At 38.3% G+C, this 16,283-nt stretch overlaps 1 protein-coding gene across 2 annotated transcripts in view; it reads right to left on the bottom strand.

Annotated features, from left to right (window-relative positions):
* Positions 1-1,960: 1,960 nt before the first annotated feature.
* Positions 1,961-16,283, bottom strand: part of fbxo34 (F-box protein 34) — a 28,692-nt gene continuing 14,369 nt past the window's right edge. For both annotated transcript variants that reach the window (XM_056476731.1, XM_056476732.1), the window contains exons 2-3: positions 14,045-14,198; positions 1,961-5,141 (exon numbers count right to left, since the gene is read on the bottom strand). In XM_056476731.1, coding sequence (XP_056332706.1) covers positions 3,056-5,141; positions 14,045-14,136 — 2,178 coding nt within the window. In that variant the 5' untranslated portion in view covers positions 14,137-14,198 and the 3' untranslated portion in view covers positions 1,961-3,055. The remainder of the gene's footprint in view (positions 5,142-14,044; positions 14,199-16,283) is intronic.

The following is a 16,283-nucleotide window of genomic DNA, read 5'->3' as shown; positions in this document are numbered from 1 at the left end:
ATGTATAATCTACACACAAAAAACACAGCCTAATTTCTTATGTGTTTTAGCACAAAAGAACTACACAGTAATTAAAAAAACTGCATGAATTAACTGGCCAATGCAAGGAATTTGCAAAGTTAAAGGTGCAGTAGGTGATCTGCCTGAATGTTATTCATCATCTTTGAAGCACAGTTCCACCCCTGCCGTCTAAAGCCACGCTTCCTGAAATCACAAACACACCTTAAAGATGACAGCAGACAATCCACTAGTTCATGTCATTCGCCAGTTAGAAAACTGTATAATACTTTATAATATTACAATTCCAGATGAAAAACTGTTATATCTAGCACGTTTCAGTTGTGTAGCAAGCAAAACTTGTAATAATGTTCAATATTTCATGGATGCTAGGATCGCTGGTCTCACTCTCTCACACACTTTGTCCTAAACCTAAAGTGACTACTGTATGTTTGGTGCTTGGCCGGCGGGCTGCAGGAATTACACTTACAGTATTACTAAGCCATACTGACATGCTATTTCAGACTGAATATTCAGAGTAGCGTGGTAAACAATACAGATAGCACATCACAGGCTGTCAATGTTCAAAAATGAACTAATATGAATATAAAACCAACAGCAGGCTATAGGCGGAATAGCACTATTTACTGCCGTTTTATTGTTAAACTAAATAAAAATCGACATTATCAATGCTGTAAAAGAACCTTATGAAACTGACATCAGTCTATTGCCGGAAGATTTCAGGGGCCTGATCAACACTTCTGTGCATATATATTAGTGGTGTAACGGATCACAAATCTCACAGTTCGCATCACACTACCGTTTTTGAGTCACCGATCAGATTTTTCAGATCAGCAAAAAAAGATGTCATTTGCTTTCCATTTATACAAAAATATCACTGCAAAAACCATTGGTTAACAAACAGAACTTAAAACCTGGAATTTTAATTAAAAAAAAAAAAAAAAAAAAAAAAACCCAAGAAAGAACCAGCTGAAAATACCCAGTATGAAAAATGATCTTTGCTACTGTTGCTGATAATGCCAAATATAGAAATCAAACATCTTGTACAACATATTATATTTATATTCAAGTAATGATTCAACAAATCACACATAAAACGGGTTTCATTATTGGTGGATCATTTTTGAAAACCTATTCAGTGACCATTTTGATGGTTGTTCATCATCACCCATTGGTTACACAATGTAATTGCTACAACATTCACCAGTATCCAGTTCCATTAAACGGTGATTTTAATCGTTACCATAAACATCAGTGTTTATGTCTGAACTATAAGCTCTTCTCACAGTACTTCTGTTATTTGACCGTTTGTAACGAACTGAAAGTGTAAAAACTGAATCTCTCTCGATCAAACACAGATTTGAATGCAGCGCTTGGAAGGATTAATAAATGTATGCACATCACATCATCATTTATCAATCATGTTGTGTGGGTTTGAATCGAGATCACCATCTTTTAATGTTTAATCGTGCAGCTTTACACCGAATGCATTAATGCAGGCTAAACATATAGTGACAGAAAACACCTTTAATTAATAACTTAAAGCATTTAGGTTTTTCCATCATCATTATTATATTTTACCGGGAGGCCAAAATGCTTTCATACACGCGATTTGAAGAACCTGAGAGGTAATCTCTCTGCAATTGTTATAATTGTTGGATTAACCTACAAGTAAAAAAAAAAAAAAGGTATTAATCCGCAGGTCACGTGCGTTCCAAACTGTGGGTTGTGATCTGTTACACCCCTAATATGACCCGACAAATTTTAATTGGATGAACGTTTTTTTTTAGTCTTATGCCTTACCCAGAATATAAAATTACATTTACAATAATCATTACTATTGGAATGTAAAGGGGCTTTCAATCAGCACAACATGTTTCTGAAAACAATCACCTACTGCACCTTTAACCAAGTAAACAAAAAAATGAAAAGGAGATCAGTATATATGTTATAAATTCATATTTTAGACATACTTTATTGAAGTAAAATGCCTTAACAGGCAGAGAACAGCAATGTCATTAACAATAAATCTTTAAAAATCTGACACACTTTGGAAAAACAGAATATTGCAATGAATTCTTTTCTTACAGCCACAGACAAGATGGAGAATCTCTCTTCCCACATTCAAATGTTTCCTGTCGAGAAACAGTACATCATACACGGGAGACATCAATACTTAAAAAGTGAGAAGAATACGCACTACCTGTTCACAGGAGTTTAATCGCAACAAGAGCGACCATTTCACATAGATATCTATATACACAAAGTTAGCATAAAAAGAACAAGGCGATTACCCCATATTAAGATTAAATGCGTTTCACGTCACACTCGTGCCATCATTTATCATCATTTCATGATATATAGGTTTCTGTGCTATGTACAATGTAAACATTTGGGCTAAAAAAAAAAAGTCAAGAACCCACTGCGCCACCAAATATCCCAGGATTTCTTTTTTAGTGGAACTAAGAGATGATAATGGGAGATAGAGCAATGTCAATAACTCATTGCGCACTCATTGAAAGTTCCCATTGGCCAATGAGTTTGCATATGCAAGTATGTTAGAAGATAAACAAATGTAATGCTCAAAAATGTTTAATATTGCAGGCGACACCAACATCAGTGCAGAAAATACAGGGCAGGGTGTGCCATGAAGAAAAGAGAATGGTGAGTGGATTGAGAGAGGAACAAAAAAAACGAACAAGTTAGTCATTAATGCTTACTCGAAATCATCAAGCAGTACCAAGACAGAACTATGCAAGATTCAATCTTTAAAGGTTAAAGTGCAGACCAACATTAAGGACCTGAGGAGGGTTTTTGAACAGGGGAGTTGGTGATTGGTTGGCAGAATAGAAATACAGAGACCCACAATTTCTTATTAGTTTCAGCAACCTGGTTGTAAGCACTATACATCATAAAGCGCACATGCTCATAGGCAACACGCAGGCACAGGAAACACACAGCCCACTCACACTAGTTACTCTCACATAAACACAGGCCTCAGAAATAAAACACGTGCTGCATTTTTCTTTCTGGCACACTACGAGTCCTCATCAGCGTCCCTGCTTCTCTTGTAAATTGGTACGTTGATGCTATGAAAGGCAGGAACCCAGCGGTTATCATGAAGTCCCACATTGCAACCAAGAGAGTCCTTGTGAGACCTACGGCAGCACATCCAGTAGCCCGGGCCATAAGGTAGAGACTGGCAGTAGGGCTTATGATGCCAACGGCAAAGCGAAACATCACCACGGTCATACCGCTTCTTGCATTGCTTACAGGGATCATCTTTGTAGCGTGGGTCAATTACCCAACGAGAGTCCGCCGGCCGTACACCATAACTCTCAATGATAAATTTAAAGTAATGGCAGGTGCACTTGAGGGCGGCCAGGCTCTCGGTAGGCAGCAAGCAGAAGATTTTAACAATGACGTGGTGCGGCAGGAAAGCCATGTACTGCTGAGGCTCCAAAAGCAGCTGGATCTTGAAGCGAGTTTCTAAGAATTCGTGAGACACTAGGCGGCGTAATGGAAAAGGCACAGGCTCCTGACTAACTAAACAAGTCTCCCTGCCTTCAGTTTCCTTAAAGATTTGATGGTTTTGGATTTCAGTCGCAAGTTCATCCCTTATCTCCTCTGTGAAAGACACTTTAAGGTCCACAGAAAGCTCATGTATGCGAGAAGGCTCTTTGTTCAAAGATCTGCTCTTTAAGGAGGGCAGGAGATGCTCCTTTAGAGGCTGAGGAGAGGATTTGGCAAAGAACAACATGCCTGGTAGAGGTTCCTCACTACACTCTGAGCTGGCATCCTTTGGTGAGGACTGCAGGTTGTTTACGGTCTCAACAGCTGTGCAAGTTTCCAGTCGTGCAATACAAGAAGTTTCTTTCTTCTCAAGGGCACAGTCAAGCTCACACTCTGTGATCTCTATTGACTCAAGGGTCTTGATTTGGGAACTCAGTTTGTTGAAATCACTTCCGAGTTCCTGTGGGACATTTTCAACTCCAGAGTCCTGAGGGTCAGTAGGTGACACTGGCTGTGATTGCAGTGGGTAAGGTTCTGATCCAGCCAGAAGCACACGCCCCACTTTCCTACGTAAACTGTTGTTTCGAGAGAGCTCTCCTCCATTTTCACGGAGGTTTTGTCTGTTCAGGCACTGCGATTCCAACTTGGCCACCATATCCAGAACTCTAATGGACTCACCTTCCTCTTCCTGGACTTCTAGCTGTTCTGCGGCCTTGGACTGTTGCTCGTCAGGCTGGGGGATGCTTCCAACTTTGGACAGAGTGATAGTGCTGCTGCTTCGTAAAGATGGGGATTTGGAACCAATCTGCTGTTCGCTGGCCATTTGCTCCAAGTATGCCACCATCTCCACCACAGAGACTGTCTTTTCATCCTCTTCTCCCTCAGTCTTGACTGAATCCTCTGCAAGTCCTTGGCAAGGATTAATGTTCTCACTGAGGGCCTCTTGTTGAAGTATTTTCTGCATTTCAAGTTTTGGGGAAGGGGGTTCTAAAGTTTTCAACTTGTCCGGGTTTTCAGATCTTCTCCTACGCTTGGGCAAGGAACAGTCAACATCCCAGCAACCTTTGTTTTTTACAGAAATCGCCCGCAACTCAGGGGCAATGGCTTCAGTTTCTGAGCCATCGTCAATAACACCATCGCAAGTACTGCTGCACATTTGAGATGCAAAAATTGCAATTTTCTCTTTTGTGTTCCCAGGTTTAATGACAGCCCATATATCCAAAGATCCCTCTGCATCCTCTCCTTGATAGATCCCAAGTGAGCCTTCATTCTCCAAACCAGTCGAAGGTGAGAGCAGGACTAAAGAACTAGTAAATGTTGAGATGGATAGTGATTTGCTTTTGCGGGCCCCAATAACTCTAGTTGGTACATTGCTCCCACTGTTGGTATTACATCGGAGGGTGTTGGGGGAGATAACACCGAGGGGACACCGGTTGGCTGTGCCGTTACCAGGTGAGCCCATAAGGCCACACGACTGGCGAACGCCCCACTCTTTCCTGAGTACTCCCTGCTGGTCGGCATGGAGGCCTCGTGTTGCATCGTGCACAGATTCCCGATGTATCTCTTTATCTTGTGGTTTAGGATATGGCTTGAGGTGCATGTTGTTTAACCTAAACAAAGAGGATAAAAACAAAAGTATTTTAAAACAAATCCAAGGTGCTACATTAAAACAAATAGATAAATTACAAGACAATTAGGTATAAACGGTTTTATACAAGTTCAATCTAATAATAAAGACAATAATACTGAATATTAAATAAGGTTAATTGTCGAATCGAAAATTTGAATGCATTACTTGCTTGTTGCAGTTAAAAGCTTAATAATTCAAGGTCACTAACTAATCCAAGGTCACTAACTAAGTGAAGTTTCACAAAGTAATTTTGAGAGTAGCATGTGATGGGATTAATCGTGGATGGTCCCCCATCCGTAATCATTATCAAGCCAATCATATCATTCCAAATTCTACATGAATATCCAGTCTAACTTTATTCCGTTAATTAAATAAAAAAAAAAATTCCATGGCACTTCTCGGAAAGAGTAGGGGTGTAACCCCGGTGTCCTGGCCAAAGTCCCTCAATAGGCCCTTACAATCATGCTCTCCCAATCATCCCCATTCACTGAATTGGCTATATCACTGTCTCTTCACTCCACGAATAGCTAGTGTTTGGTGAACCCACTGGCCCCGTTGTCCTGGGGCTGCCGTCGCATCATCTAAGTGGATGCTGCACACTGATGGTATTGTGAAGAGCCCCCCCTCCCCCTTGATGATTGTGAAGCGATTTGGGTGTATGGCCATACACAATAAATGCGCTATATAAATACACATTACTCTGGTTTCCTCCCACAGTTCAAAGACATGAGAAATAAGTGAATTAAATAAACCAATAGGTAAAGTATACGAGTACTTTAGTACTGAACTTTCACCACATGGATATGCACTGGAGTGGTTGGCGGTCTATTCCTCTAGGGCTGCCCCTGATAATAGAACTACCTGATCTTGTACGCCCTTACATGCTCATTGTCCAGGCAGGAGCCTTGGGCTCAATTATCTCCAAGCTCAGGGTTCTTTTCTAGGACAGCATGCCAAACCTGCTAACATTCACGCAATATACAACTCTTGAAATTGCAAAAAAAAAAAAAAAAAAAAAAGGTTTTTTTTAAAAAGCTCACAAAATTTCTTTCAACACCTGTTGTTGTGTAATGTCATACAGGTTTTGAAAACTTGTAGGTATTCTTTTAAAGGAATAGTTGACCCAAAAAAAAGGAAACCTCTTATTTACTCACCCTTGACTTGTTTCAAATCAGTTTGAATTTCTTTCTTCTGTTGAACACAAAAGATGATATTTTAAAGAATGTTTAATACAAATATCAATATTTTGTTTGATAAAACCACAAATCCTATAGAAGTTAATGGTTAAAGTTTTCCAGCATTATTTGGTACATCTTAGTGTTTATCTGAACCACAAAAGTCAAAGTGGTTTGGAACAAGTCAAGAACAACTCAAGTTTTGGGTGAACTCTCCCTTTAAGAAGCATGATTCTAATCAAACAAAACTCACTCAATACACACTAATTTTTCTGTAAAGTTCACTTCACAAAACAAGCATTGAAACAGCACATTTCAATAATGCACATTAGCTGCAAAAACCACAAAGAGACCGAGATGGAAACTAAAAGAAATCCACTTGTGACAACTGTCAGTGCAACAGGTTCTTAGAAATGCATTTGTGTCAGATGACCCTGTTTGCAAATAACTCCTTTGGCAGAAGATGTTTCATAGTGAGCACAAGAGCTCGCTGTTCCCCTCTGGCCCTTAGGCTGACATAATGGGCGCAGAGCCACCCAGGTCCAGACACAGCTGGGCTCTTACACAAGCACTCAGCTGACATGGACCCAGCTGCCCTAAAAACAAGCCTGCAGCACCACCAATAGCAGTGTCTATATGTGGGAGGACTTAACTCACAGACACAAGTGCATATAAGGCATTCCTCCACCGCAGATTCAGACCTGATAAAGGGGTACTGGGGATTCTCACGTGACTTTACATGGGATGGCATTCGGAGAGTGTACAGACAGTTATTTTAGAGCCCAAGTGACTGTGGAAGGTGACCAGGCTATTCAAAAAAAATGAGGCAGCTGCAGACATCGATTGCATATCAATGAAATAACATGCACCTTTTGTAAAGCTGAATTGGAATGATAATTATTGTGAAAAGTGCTATACCAAAAAAACATAAATTGAGTTGAAAATCAAGCATGGAAAGTGGCATATCCACTAAGTGAGAGTACCACTTGGTGTGTCCTTGGAGATCTTGCCTAACCCAGCACATCTGCTCCTGTGCCAACTGTCCTTTGTGGCAAACAGCAGGAGAGGCCAATCTGTAAGGTCAGAATTGTTAGCTGGTGTCTCAGACAAATAGTGCAACAACACAAAAGGAAAGTTAACAGCGGCTCTGATTGTCCATGGATACGGATACACTCACATTTCCTGGTACAGCCCTGTCTCAGACTTCCTGTTCTTGCGATTTTTTGTGCTCCAGACTAACACTAATATAGGCAACATTTACACAATGTAGACCAAAAGTGAAACGTTTTTCCATGTGTTTTACATTTACACAACGTTTGTTTTCAAAATGATCTGCGTTTACACATCCCTGAAAACATCCAAAGATGATGCATTACATATGCTTGGCAGGTATTTGGTCGCTGTCACCTAGTGGTGGGCAGAGTGAGGCTTCATGAATCACTGAAACCGTTGCAGCAAATGTGTCGAAGTTTTGGAAATGGGGCTGCAACTAACGATTATTTTAATAATCGATTAATCCATCGATTTTTTTTTTTTTTTAATCGGATAAAAAAAAATAATATTAAAAATAAAAAAAGCAGCAGCAGCATTCATTTCCAACCCTTTATTCAAAAACAGAACTAAAATCTTTAGTGCACAAACATGTTGTCCTTGAAAATCCCTGAGCTGTAATAATCATAATAATAATAATAATTTAAAATAAATAAATTTGTTCTGTTTTAGATCCAAATATCTAAAAAAAAAAAATATTAAAATCCAGATACATCTTAAACGCATGAAATAGCAAATTATGTTTTGTTTTCTGAAAAAACAAAATGATTGGTTACTTAAGATTAATTTTTCTTACCCCATTGGCAAATGATTTTGCTAATCTTAATGCTATATTATCTCAGAAGTTAAGCATCACTTAATTTTCTCATGGCATTTTTCTGGTGTTGTCATGATTTAGGTAGATATTTGGACTGGAAACCATATTAAATTACTAAGAAAAGCTTTTTTGCAATGTAGCTATACATGACAAGTGAAAAATGAATGATTCAAAAAAGGCGAGTGAATAAAAACGTCTTTAGTCTTTAACGCGAAGTGCAAATAAACTATACCATCGCTGCTTTACTTCTGTTAATAACCCTTTAACTGGTGAGTTTAAAAGATTCTATCTGGCCCTGGGAGTAAATTTAGTTTGCGATCATTATTTTAGAACGTTTACCTTTAAAATGTTTCCATGGTGATGTGTCGTCATGTTGATGCACTGCAGCCACAATAGCGCTGTATGACAGATGTATCCCTTTTATTATGCCTTTCCGTTTTAATACAAAATATTCACACGCTTGCTCAAGATGTCATCAACTACCCGATATTCCAATTCACAAAAACGTGTAAGGGAGTGTTTTTTTGTTGTTTAAAAGAGGTATAAATGACCTTGATCTTGATCTATATCACTATATTGCATGCCTCATTCATAAAAGCAGAACGCAGCATTCAGCACGTAAGTTCATCAGTTTCTCCCAATATGCATGCAAGCAAATGTCTGGCCAGAACTATTTTCCCTACGTGTATCTGATATGATTACACATCGGCAAATTATATTTGAATGGACTCTTAGATTTCCATAGACTGTGTTTTTTTTACAAACTCTTAATGTAGTGTTTTACTAGTACCTGTGTGTATTTACATGTCTAAAACATAAAATAAGCATTGGGTGGGTAAAAACACTGCATAATTGTGATATGTCTTTCTCTGGCTCAGCACCAGCCAGCCAAGGCGCCAAAGCTCAGTTTGAATTTTTCACGTGTCAAGCTGGATACAGAGTAAACACCAGCACGAGGGACATCATGTTCCTCACTTTAAAACGGAACAAAAGCAGGATTCTGTAGTGGTTTACCCTGCTGTTGCTCCCTCCATGTATCTTTCCTATAAACGTTACCTCTGCTCGTTTTTTGCTCCATCCTGTCTATGAGGAACTGAACTATAACTATCACTGCATGATAGAGGCAGAGCGCGTTCACTCTGCTCCACGCTCAAATAAAGTTTTTTTAATAATCAAACGTCTCCGCGTTGCACAACACGACGAATCAATTATGAAATTGATTGCCAATGCTTGATTCGTTGTTGCAGCCATATTCGAAACATTTTAAAACCAGTCTTTACAGTGACAGTAGTAATTTTTTCTGCAACAGCTTCAGCAAATAAACGGTTGCGCAAATCAAAGAATTATGCCCCACCCTGTAGAATGGAGGTTTCAAGTGATTTAGTGGAGCGGTGAGAGTTCAGGAATAGCATGCAGAGACAATAAGTTTGAATCCAGGGTGATGAAGTTAGTCATTATTTTTGAAATGCGCTGTTCTTGTAACATGTTTTGGTTTTAACATTGGTCTCACAATAAACAGTGAATACATGATTTGTTTAACATTATTAAAATACATCAAGTCACAATTTCTGAGTATTTGTACAATTCGAACTCAGGGCATTTGCAGATGTTACTCGGTGCACGCATGGTCCACTAGGCAACATGAGATAGAGATTTTTCCAACCCAGTCAAACAAACACAGATTCGCCAAGTCTCGAAATGCTTCTGAAACAACCAATGTTTTTTTTTTAATTGATTTAGTCATGTGACCTGGGTGTTTCGGATCATGCTACGGTACAGTGTTTTTGAAACACTTGCGCTTTAGGATCTCGACACGGTGACGAAACGTTAGTTTTGCGTTAGCCATCCCTAATGTCACCTAATAAATAAACACCTGTAAGCAAGTAACAATATGCCATCGGCGACTCTGCACTGGGTGTGTGTGTATAATTTGCTGTGTGTGTGTAAGAGGAGTCTTTGCTGTTGGTTGTAATGTGAAGTAAATACATATGTTGCTGATGAACTTGTATTTATTCATGCTTGCGATTTTTAGGTGGTGCTTACACTGACACGAAGGCCAAATCCCAATTCTACTTTTGTACCTCTACGCCTTCCCCTTGAAACAGAGAGTGAAGGGGTAGGCTTAAAAATTTACCCCTAATAAATGGGACAGCACTACAACACCTGCACACGTCATCATGTCATCGTGATCTCTTGCTTCATATGAGATCAGACAATGGCGACCAGGGCTTAAAAACAAACAAAAATAAATATCCAATCGGTTTACTCCGAGCAGAATTGATATTTTTTCGGTTCTGTTACTGCATTCCCTTTTAAACAAAAACAAATTCCGAAATTCCGTTTTCTAGATCAATAATCAATAATTCATTTAATATAAATACAAGTTTTAATAGCAATAACTTAAACCGAAACATACCTTTGTACATGAAAGAGCAGGTTCTCGGTAACCTTTAAGACAAGCTCGTCGCATCAGAAATGACTCTCGCTTATGACGTCTGCTTCGCAGGCATTTCACGTTGTATGCGTCATTTGTATACATGCTTTAAATTAATGCTTTTTGTCTCCCAAATTCATATAATAAGAGAACGCTAAAATAACGTTATTAACTGTTTAACTGTAAACGTTTCTGTTCAGAACCATTAAAGTGGATTTTTTTTTTTTCGTTTTTCGTTTCTGTTCCTGCAAAATGTCATTAGTTTCTGTTTTTCGTTTCCACCCCTGAAACGGTTTTGAAGCCCTGATGGCGACGGCTGTAGTTATTCCAGTTGCGTTATTTTATGTTATCATAACGAGTGTCATCGAGTGACAGAATGGTTATGGGACTGCTATATAGGAGTATTATAGGGATTATAGATAATGAAATGTAGCGGTTTTTATTTTAGAGTTTTTTTTTAAAAGCATGACAGTAAAACATGAACGCGGTTATGAATGTATTAAAACATATACTCGTTTGTTGTAAAAATTCGCAATGACAAAAAAAATATATATACTAATTTGTCGATCTCCTTACTTCCAGGTACAGCTATGCTGCCATTGTGGCTGGTGTATAATGAGAAACCCCTTGGTTTCGAGAGTGGTCCTGAGGAGAGGGACAAAAAAAAAAAAAAAAAAAAAAAACCAATAATTAAAAAAAAAAAAAACCTGTTTGAAGGGGGAACCGCTTCCCCTTAGCCCTACGCCTTCAAGCTAAAGAGAATTAGGACACCCCTACCCCTTCACAGGAATGCGCAAAACTTTTGGCTGAAAAGTTCTCATGTAAATGGCCCCTCAAAGAAAAAGGAATCAAGATGTCAGCATTAAAACGATAACTGATTTAGTTAGTGAGCTTTGCACCTTCGTTCATAAAATGATAAACTTAAAAAGTTAAACATCTTATCCATTGATGGATGACCAAATACCACATAAAAGAGATCCCAGACTTGTACTGATTACTTTAAAATCTCTCAAAAACCCTCCCAGTTTTTTTTCATTGCTGGGACAGGAGTATGATTACCCTGGAGGCACGCCAGCTCCTATCTGGCGCTCGAATGCTGAATTTTACCCATTACACAATCTGGCAACAACATACAGCTGCCGCCAAGCCCTTGCCCTCAACGCACTCGTAACTCAGAGTTTCCTCAAGACCATGGGCCAAAACACATGTGTGAGCTAATGAAAATTTGATGGCAAAAAAAACAGCACAACAGCATTATGTAAAAAGAAAACAACTACCCACAAGTAAAAAGCAAAACATTAGAATGAGTAATGATGAAATGAGCTCATGCTGGAATCGGCACGCGGCTTCAGTTAACAGGAGAGTTGCTTGCTCCCATCTTCTTGTAAATGCTCATGACTTCCTCTATAAGGGGCCTGCCAGAGGACCGGTCCAACTATTGTGGGGAGCAAAGCGAACAAAGATGATGTCACGATTATGAAGTTTACTTTGCTCCAATTATGTCGTAACACTGTGTTCTTCCTGAAAAAAAGACTGAGCATCTGGGTCTGCACACTTCATAACATGTGTCGCCACAGTCTATAGCTCATGGAGCTTAGTGAAACAAGACGACCGAGCCATTATTTGCTCCATGGGAAGAGGATCTTAATTCACAACATCTTGCTTCTCTCCATGCACTGATCGTGTAGAATATGCTAAAATATGCTAGTACATTATGCTAAAAGCAAGGTTTTTTTTTTTTTTTTTTTTTTTTTTTAGGTACACTTTGTTAGGTACACCTGTCCAACTGCTCGTTAACTCAAATTTCTAATCAGCCAATCATATCGCAGCAACTCAGTGAAATTAGGCATGTAGACATGGTCAAGACGATCTGCTGCAGTTCAAATCGAGCATCAGAATAGGGAAGAAATGGGATTTAAGTGACTTTGAACGTGGCATGGTTGTTGGTGCCAGACTTGCTGGTCTGAGTATTTCAGAAACTGCTGATCTACTAGGATTTTCACACATAACCATCTCTACGGTTTACAGAGAATGGTCAAAAACAAAGAAAATATCCAGTGAGTGGCAGTTCTGTGGGAGCAAATGCCTTCTTGATGCCAGAGGTCAGAGGAGAATGGCCAGACTGGTTCCAGTTGATAGAAAGGCAACAGTAACTCAAATAACCACTCGTTACAACCGAGGTCTGCAAAAGAGCATCTCTGAATGCACAACGCATCCAACCTTGAGGCAGATGGGCTACAGCAGCAAAAGACCACACCAGGTGCTACTCCTGTCAGCTAAGAACAGGAAACTGAGGCTACAATTCGCACAGGCTCACCAAAGTTGGACAATAGAAGATTGCAAAAACGTTGCCTGGTCTGATGAGTCTCGATTTCTGCTGTGACATTTGGATGGTTGGGTCAGAATTAGACATCAACACCATGAAAGCATAGATGCATCCTGCCTTGTATCAACAGTTCAGGCTGGTGGTGGTGGTGTAATGGTGTGGGGGATATTTTCTTGGGACACGTTGGGCCCATTAGTACCAATTGAGCATCCCATCAACGCCACAGCCTACCTGAGTATTGTTGCTGACCATGTCCATTTCTTTATGACCACAGTGTACCCATCTTCTGATGGCTACTTCCAGCAGGATAACGCACCATGTCATGAAGTGCGAATCATCTCAGACTGGTTTCTTGAACATGACAAAGAGTTCACAGGACTCAAATGGCCTCCACAGTCACCAGTTCTCGATCCAATAGAGCACCATTGGGATGTGGTGGAATCATCATGGATGTGCAGCAGACAAATCTGCAGCAACTGCGTGATGCTATCATGTCTATATGGACCAAAATCTGAGGAATATTTCCAGTAACTTGTTGAATTTATGCCATTAAGGATTAAGGCAGTTCTGAAGGCAAAAAGGGGTCCCACCCGGTACTAGTGAGGTGTGCTAGTACTGGCATAAAGTGGCCAGAGAGTGTATATTCAGCAGAAGATGAGAAATTCTTTGTATGAGCAACTCAAATTTCATTCTACATGCTCTAGCAGTCTTTATTGTTGTGAAAACATCAAGGGTTGATGTTGGTTGTCATGTCCAAATAACATGAAAGAAAAAAATACCAGATGATGATAAACAGATGAAAGTTAGTTTGTGTTACATTTCTAAAAATGAATGGCAAAAAGTCTCTATCTTTCTTTCTTTCTTTGTTTTTATTTGACAAGAAAAAAAAATGAATACACTTAATTCGTCATGGATAGACACAAAGTTTTAAAAACAAAACCTATTTCCATTGTAGTCCTTGACGAACTAAATGGACTCACTCTGTCTGAACAAATGCAAGTGAGTGAATAATCATCATGTTATCCTCAAACTGTGTGATGTGATGTCATGTACAGGCTTGAGTGCAGCAAGTACTAATTACCTCCAGACTGATGGCGAATTGGAGGCCCGTAACCGTGGTTCCCGGTAAGGGGTGGGGTTGCAGTAACTGATAGTTTCACATTTCTGAGGCATTAGGATCCTCCCTCCAGTGTGAGCGACGTCTCAAAACAGAAGAGCTCAGGACTCCAGGCTCACTGCAAAACAACAATAATGGACAAAATTGAGAACAGCTCGTCTTTCCAGCCCTGAATACACAGACTATATAAGGACAGTTTTGAAACATAAGACCCTTTAAAGTATTCACTTGAATTCGTTTATAATATAGATAAAATTCATTGCAGATATACATTTTTATTAGTTTGTACAGTTTGGCAGTTCTACAAGTAGTTAAATCGTCCATTAGAAGAGCTGAATCTCTTGCTGACTCACTGTTAGCAATCAAAACACTAACCGTTAACCTCCTAGTTCTCTTTCTGTGGTATCACCTACATCTCTTTCTAGCTCATATTTCTCTTGAATCGTTTACTGCAGTACTTCATGTTTATGACGGGTAATCAACCATTGTGAATTGACAATTTATTCTGCATTATGAAATTTTCTAAATGCATTTTGATAGTCTTGAATTGATCCTAAGCTTAGAGCTTTTACTACCAGATGGTGCTATACAATTTACAAACAGACACACTCCTCCAATCCTTACACACACTACAATGCAAAAAAAAAGTTAATGATTTCATGAAAATGTTTGTGAATTACAAGAGTGTTTAAAATCAGTTGTGTTCACATTATGCCATGGAATAAAAGCCGTGATACAAGTACATCTGACCTAGAGATACTCATTTCAGGTAATTTCGCCAACCGACAACTGCCGCACGTTAACCGTTAACTGCTCAGATTAATAATAAAATTATTATTACTATTTTTTTTAATTGAAGTGTCTATTTTGTGTCTGACACATTAAATATTGCATTTTAAAATACTGATTTATTTTAGCATGCGAACACATTAACAACAGAACATCTACATGCACCTTTCCAACATAGAAGAAAAAAAAAATAAATAAATAAAAAGAATCAAATAAATGGGTCTGCCCTAGATATTTTTCATTTAAAATGACAAATTTAGATTACAAAACGAAAACACTGACTGAATCCTATTTAAGAACAGGCATAGGCTGTGGATTCGTGAATTCAACAACCTAAAAAAATTTATATATACACATCTCCAATTTGTAAATTCAAAAATACACAAATCCAATTCATCAATTCAAAACACACAAATCCAAGTTGTCAATTCAAAACGCGATTCAAAATACACAAATCCAATTCGTCAATTCAAAATGCACAAATCCAATTAATCAATTCAAAAATACACAAATCCAATTCGTCAATTCAAAATACACAAATCCAATTAATCAATTCAAAACACGATTAAAAAAATACACAAATCCAATTCATCAATTCAAAACACACAAATCCAAGTTGTCATTTCAAAACGCGATTCAAAATGCACAAATCCAATTCGTCAATTCAAAATACACAAATCCAAGTCGTCAATTCAAAACGCGATTCAAAATGCACAAATCCAATTCATCAATTCAAAACACGATCAAAAAATACACTAATCCAATTTGTAAATTCAAAACACCATTCAAAAATACACAAATCCAATTCATCAATTCAAAACACACAAATCCAAGTTGTCAATTCAAAACGCGATTCAAAATGCACAAATCCAATTCGTCAATTCAAAATACACAAATCCAAGTTGTCAATTCAAAACGCGATTCAAAATGCACAAATCCAATTAATCAATTCAAAACACGCATCCAATTCATCAATTCAAAACACGATCAAAAAATACACTAATCCAATTTGTAAATTTAAAACACCATTCAAAAATACACAAATCCAATTCATCAATTAAAAACACACAAATCCAAGTTGTCAATTCAAAAAGCGATTCAAAATGCACAAATCCAATTAATCAATTCAAAACACGATTAAAAAAAATACACAAATCCAATTCGTCAATTCAAAATACACAAATCCAAGTTGTCAATTCAAAACGCGATTCAAAATGCACAAATCCAATTAATCAATTCAAAACACGCATCCAATTCATCAATTCAAAACATGATAAAAAAATACACTAATCCAATTTGTCAATTCAAAACATGATTAAGAAACGCACAAATGCAATTAGTCAATTCAAAACAGGATTTAAAAAAATACAAATCCAATTTTATTTATGAATTGTGTTTTGAATTTACAAACTGG

This window comes from Danio aesculapii, chromosome 17 (genome assembly GCF_903798145.1).
Source record: "Danio aesculapii chromosome 17, fDanAes4.1, whole genome shotgun sequence".
Classification (NCBI taxonomy): Eukaryota; Metazoa; Chordata; class Actinopteri; order Cypriniformes; family Danionidae; genus Danio; species Danio aesculapii.
Note: the sequence above shows the minus strand (reverse complement) of the source record. Positions and strands in the feature narration are given on the sequence as shown.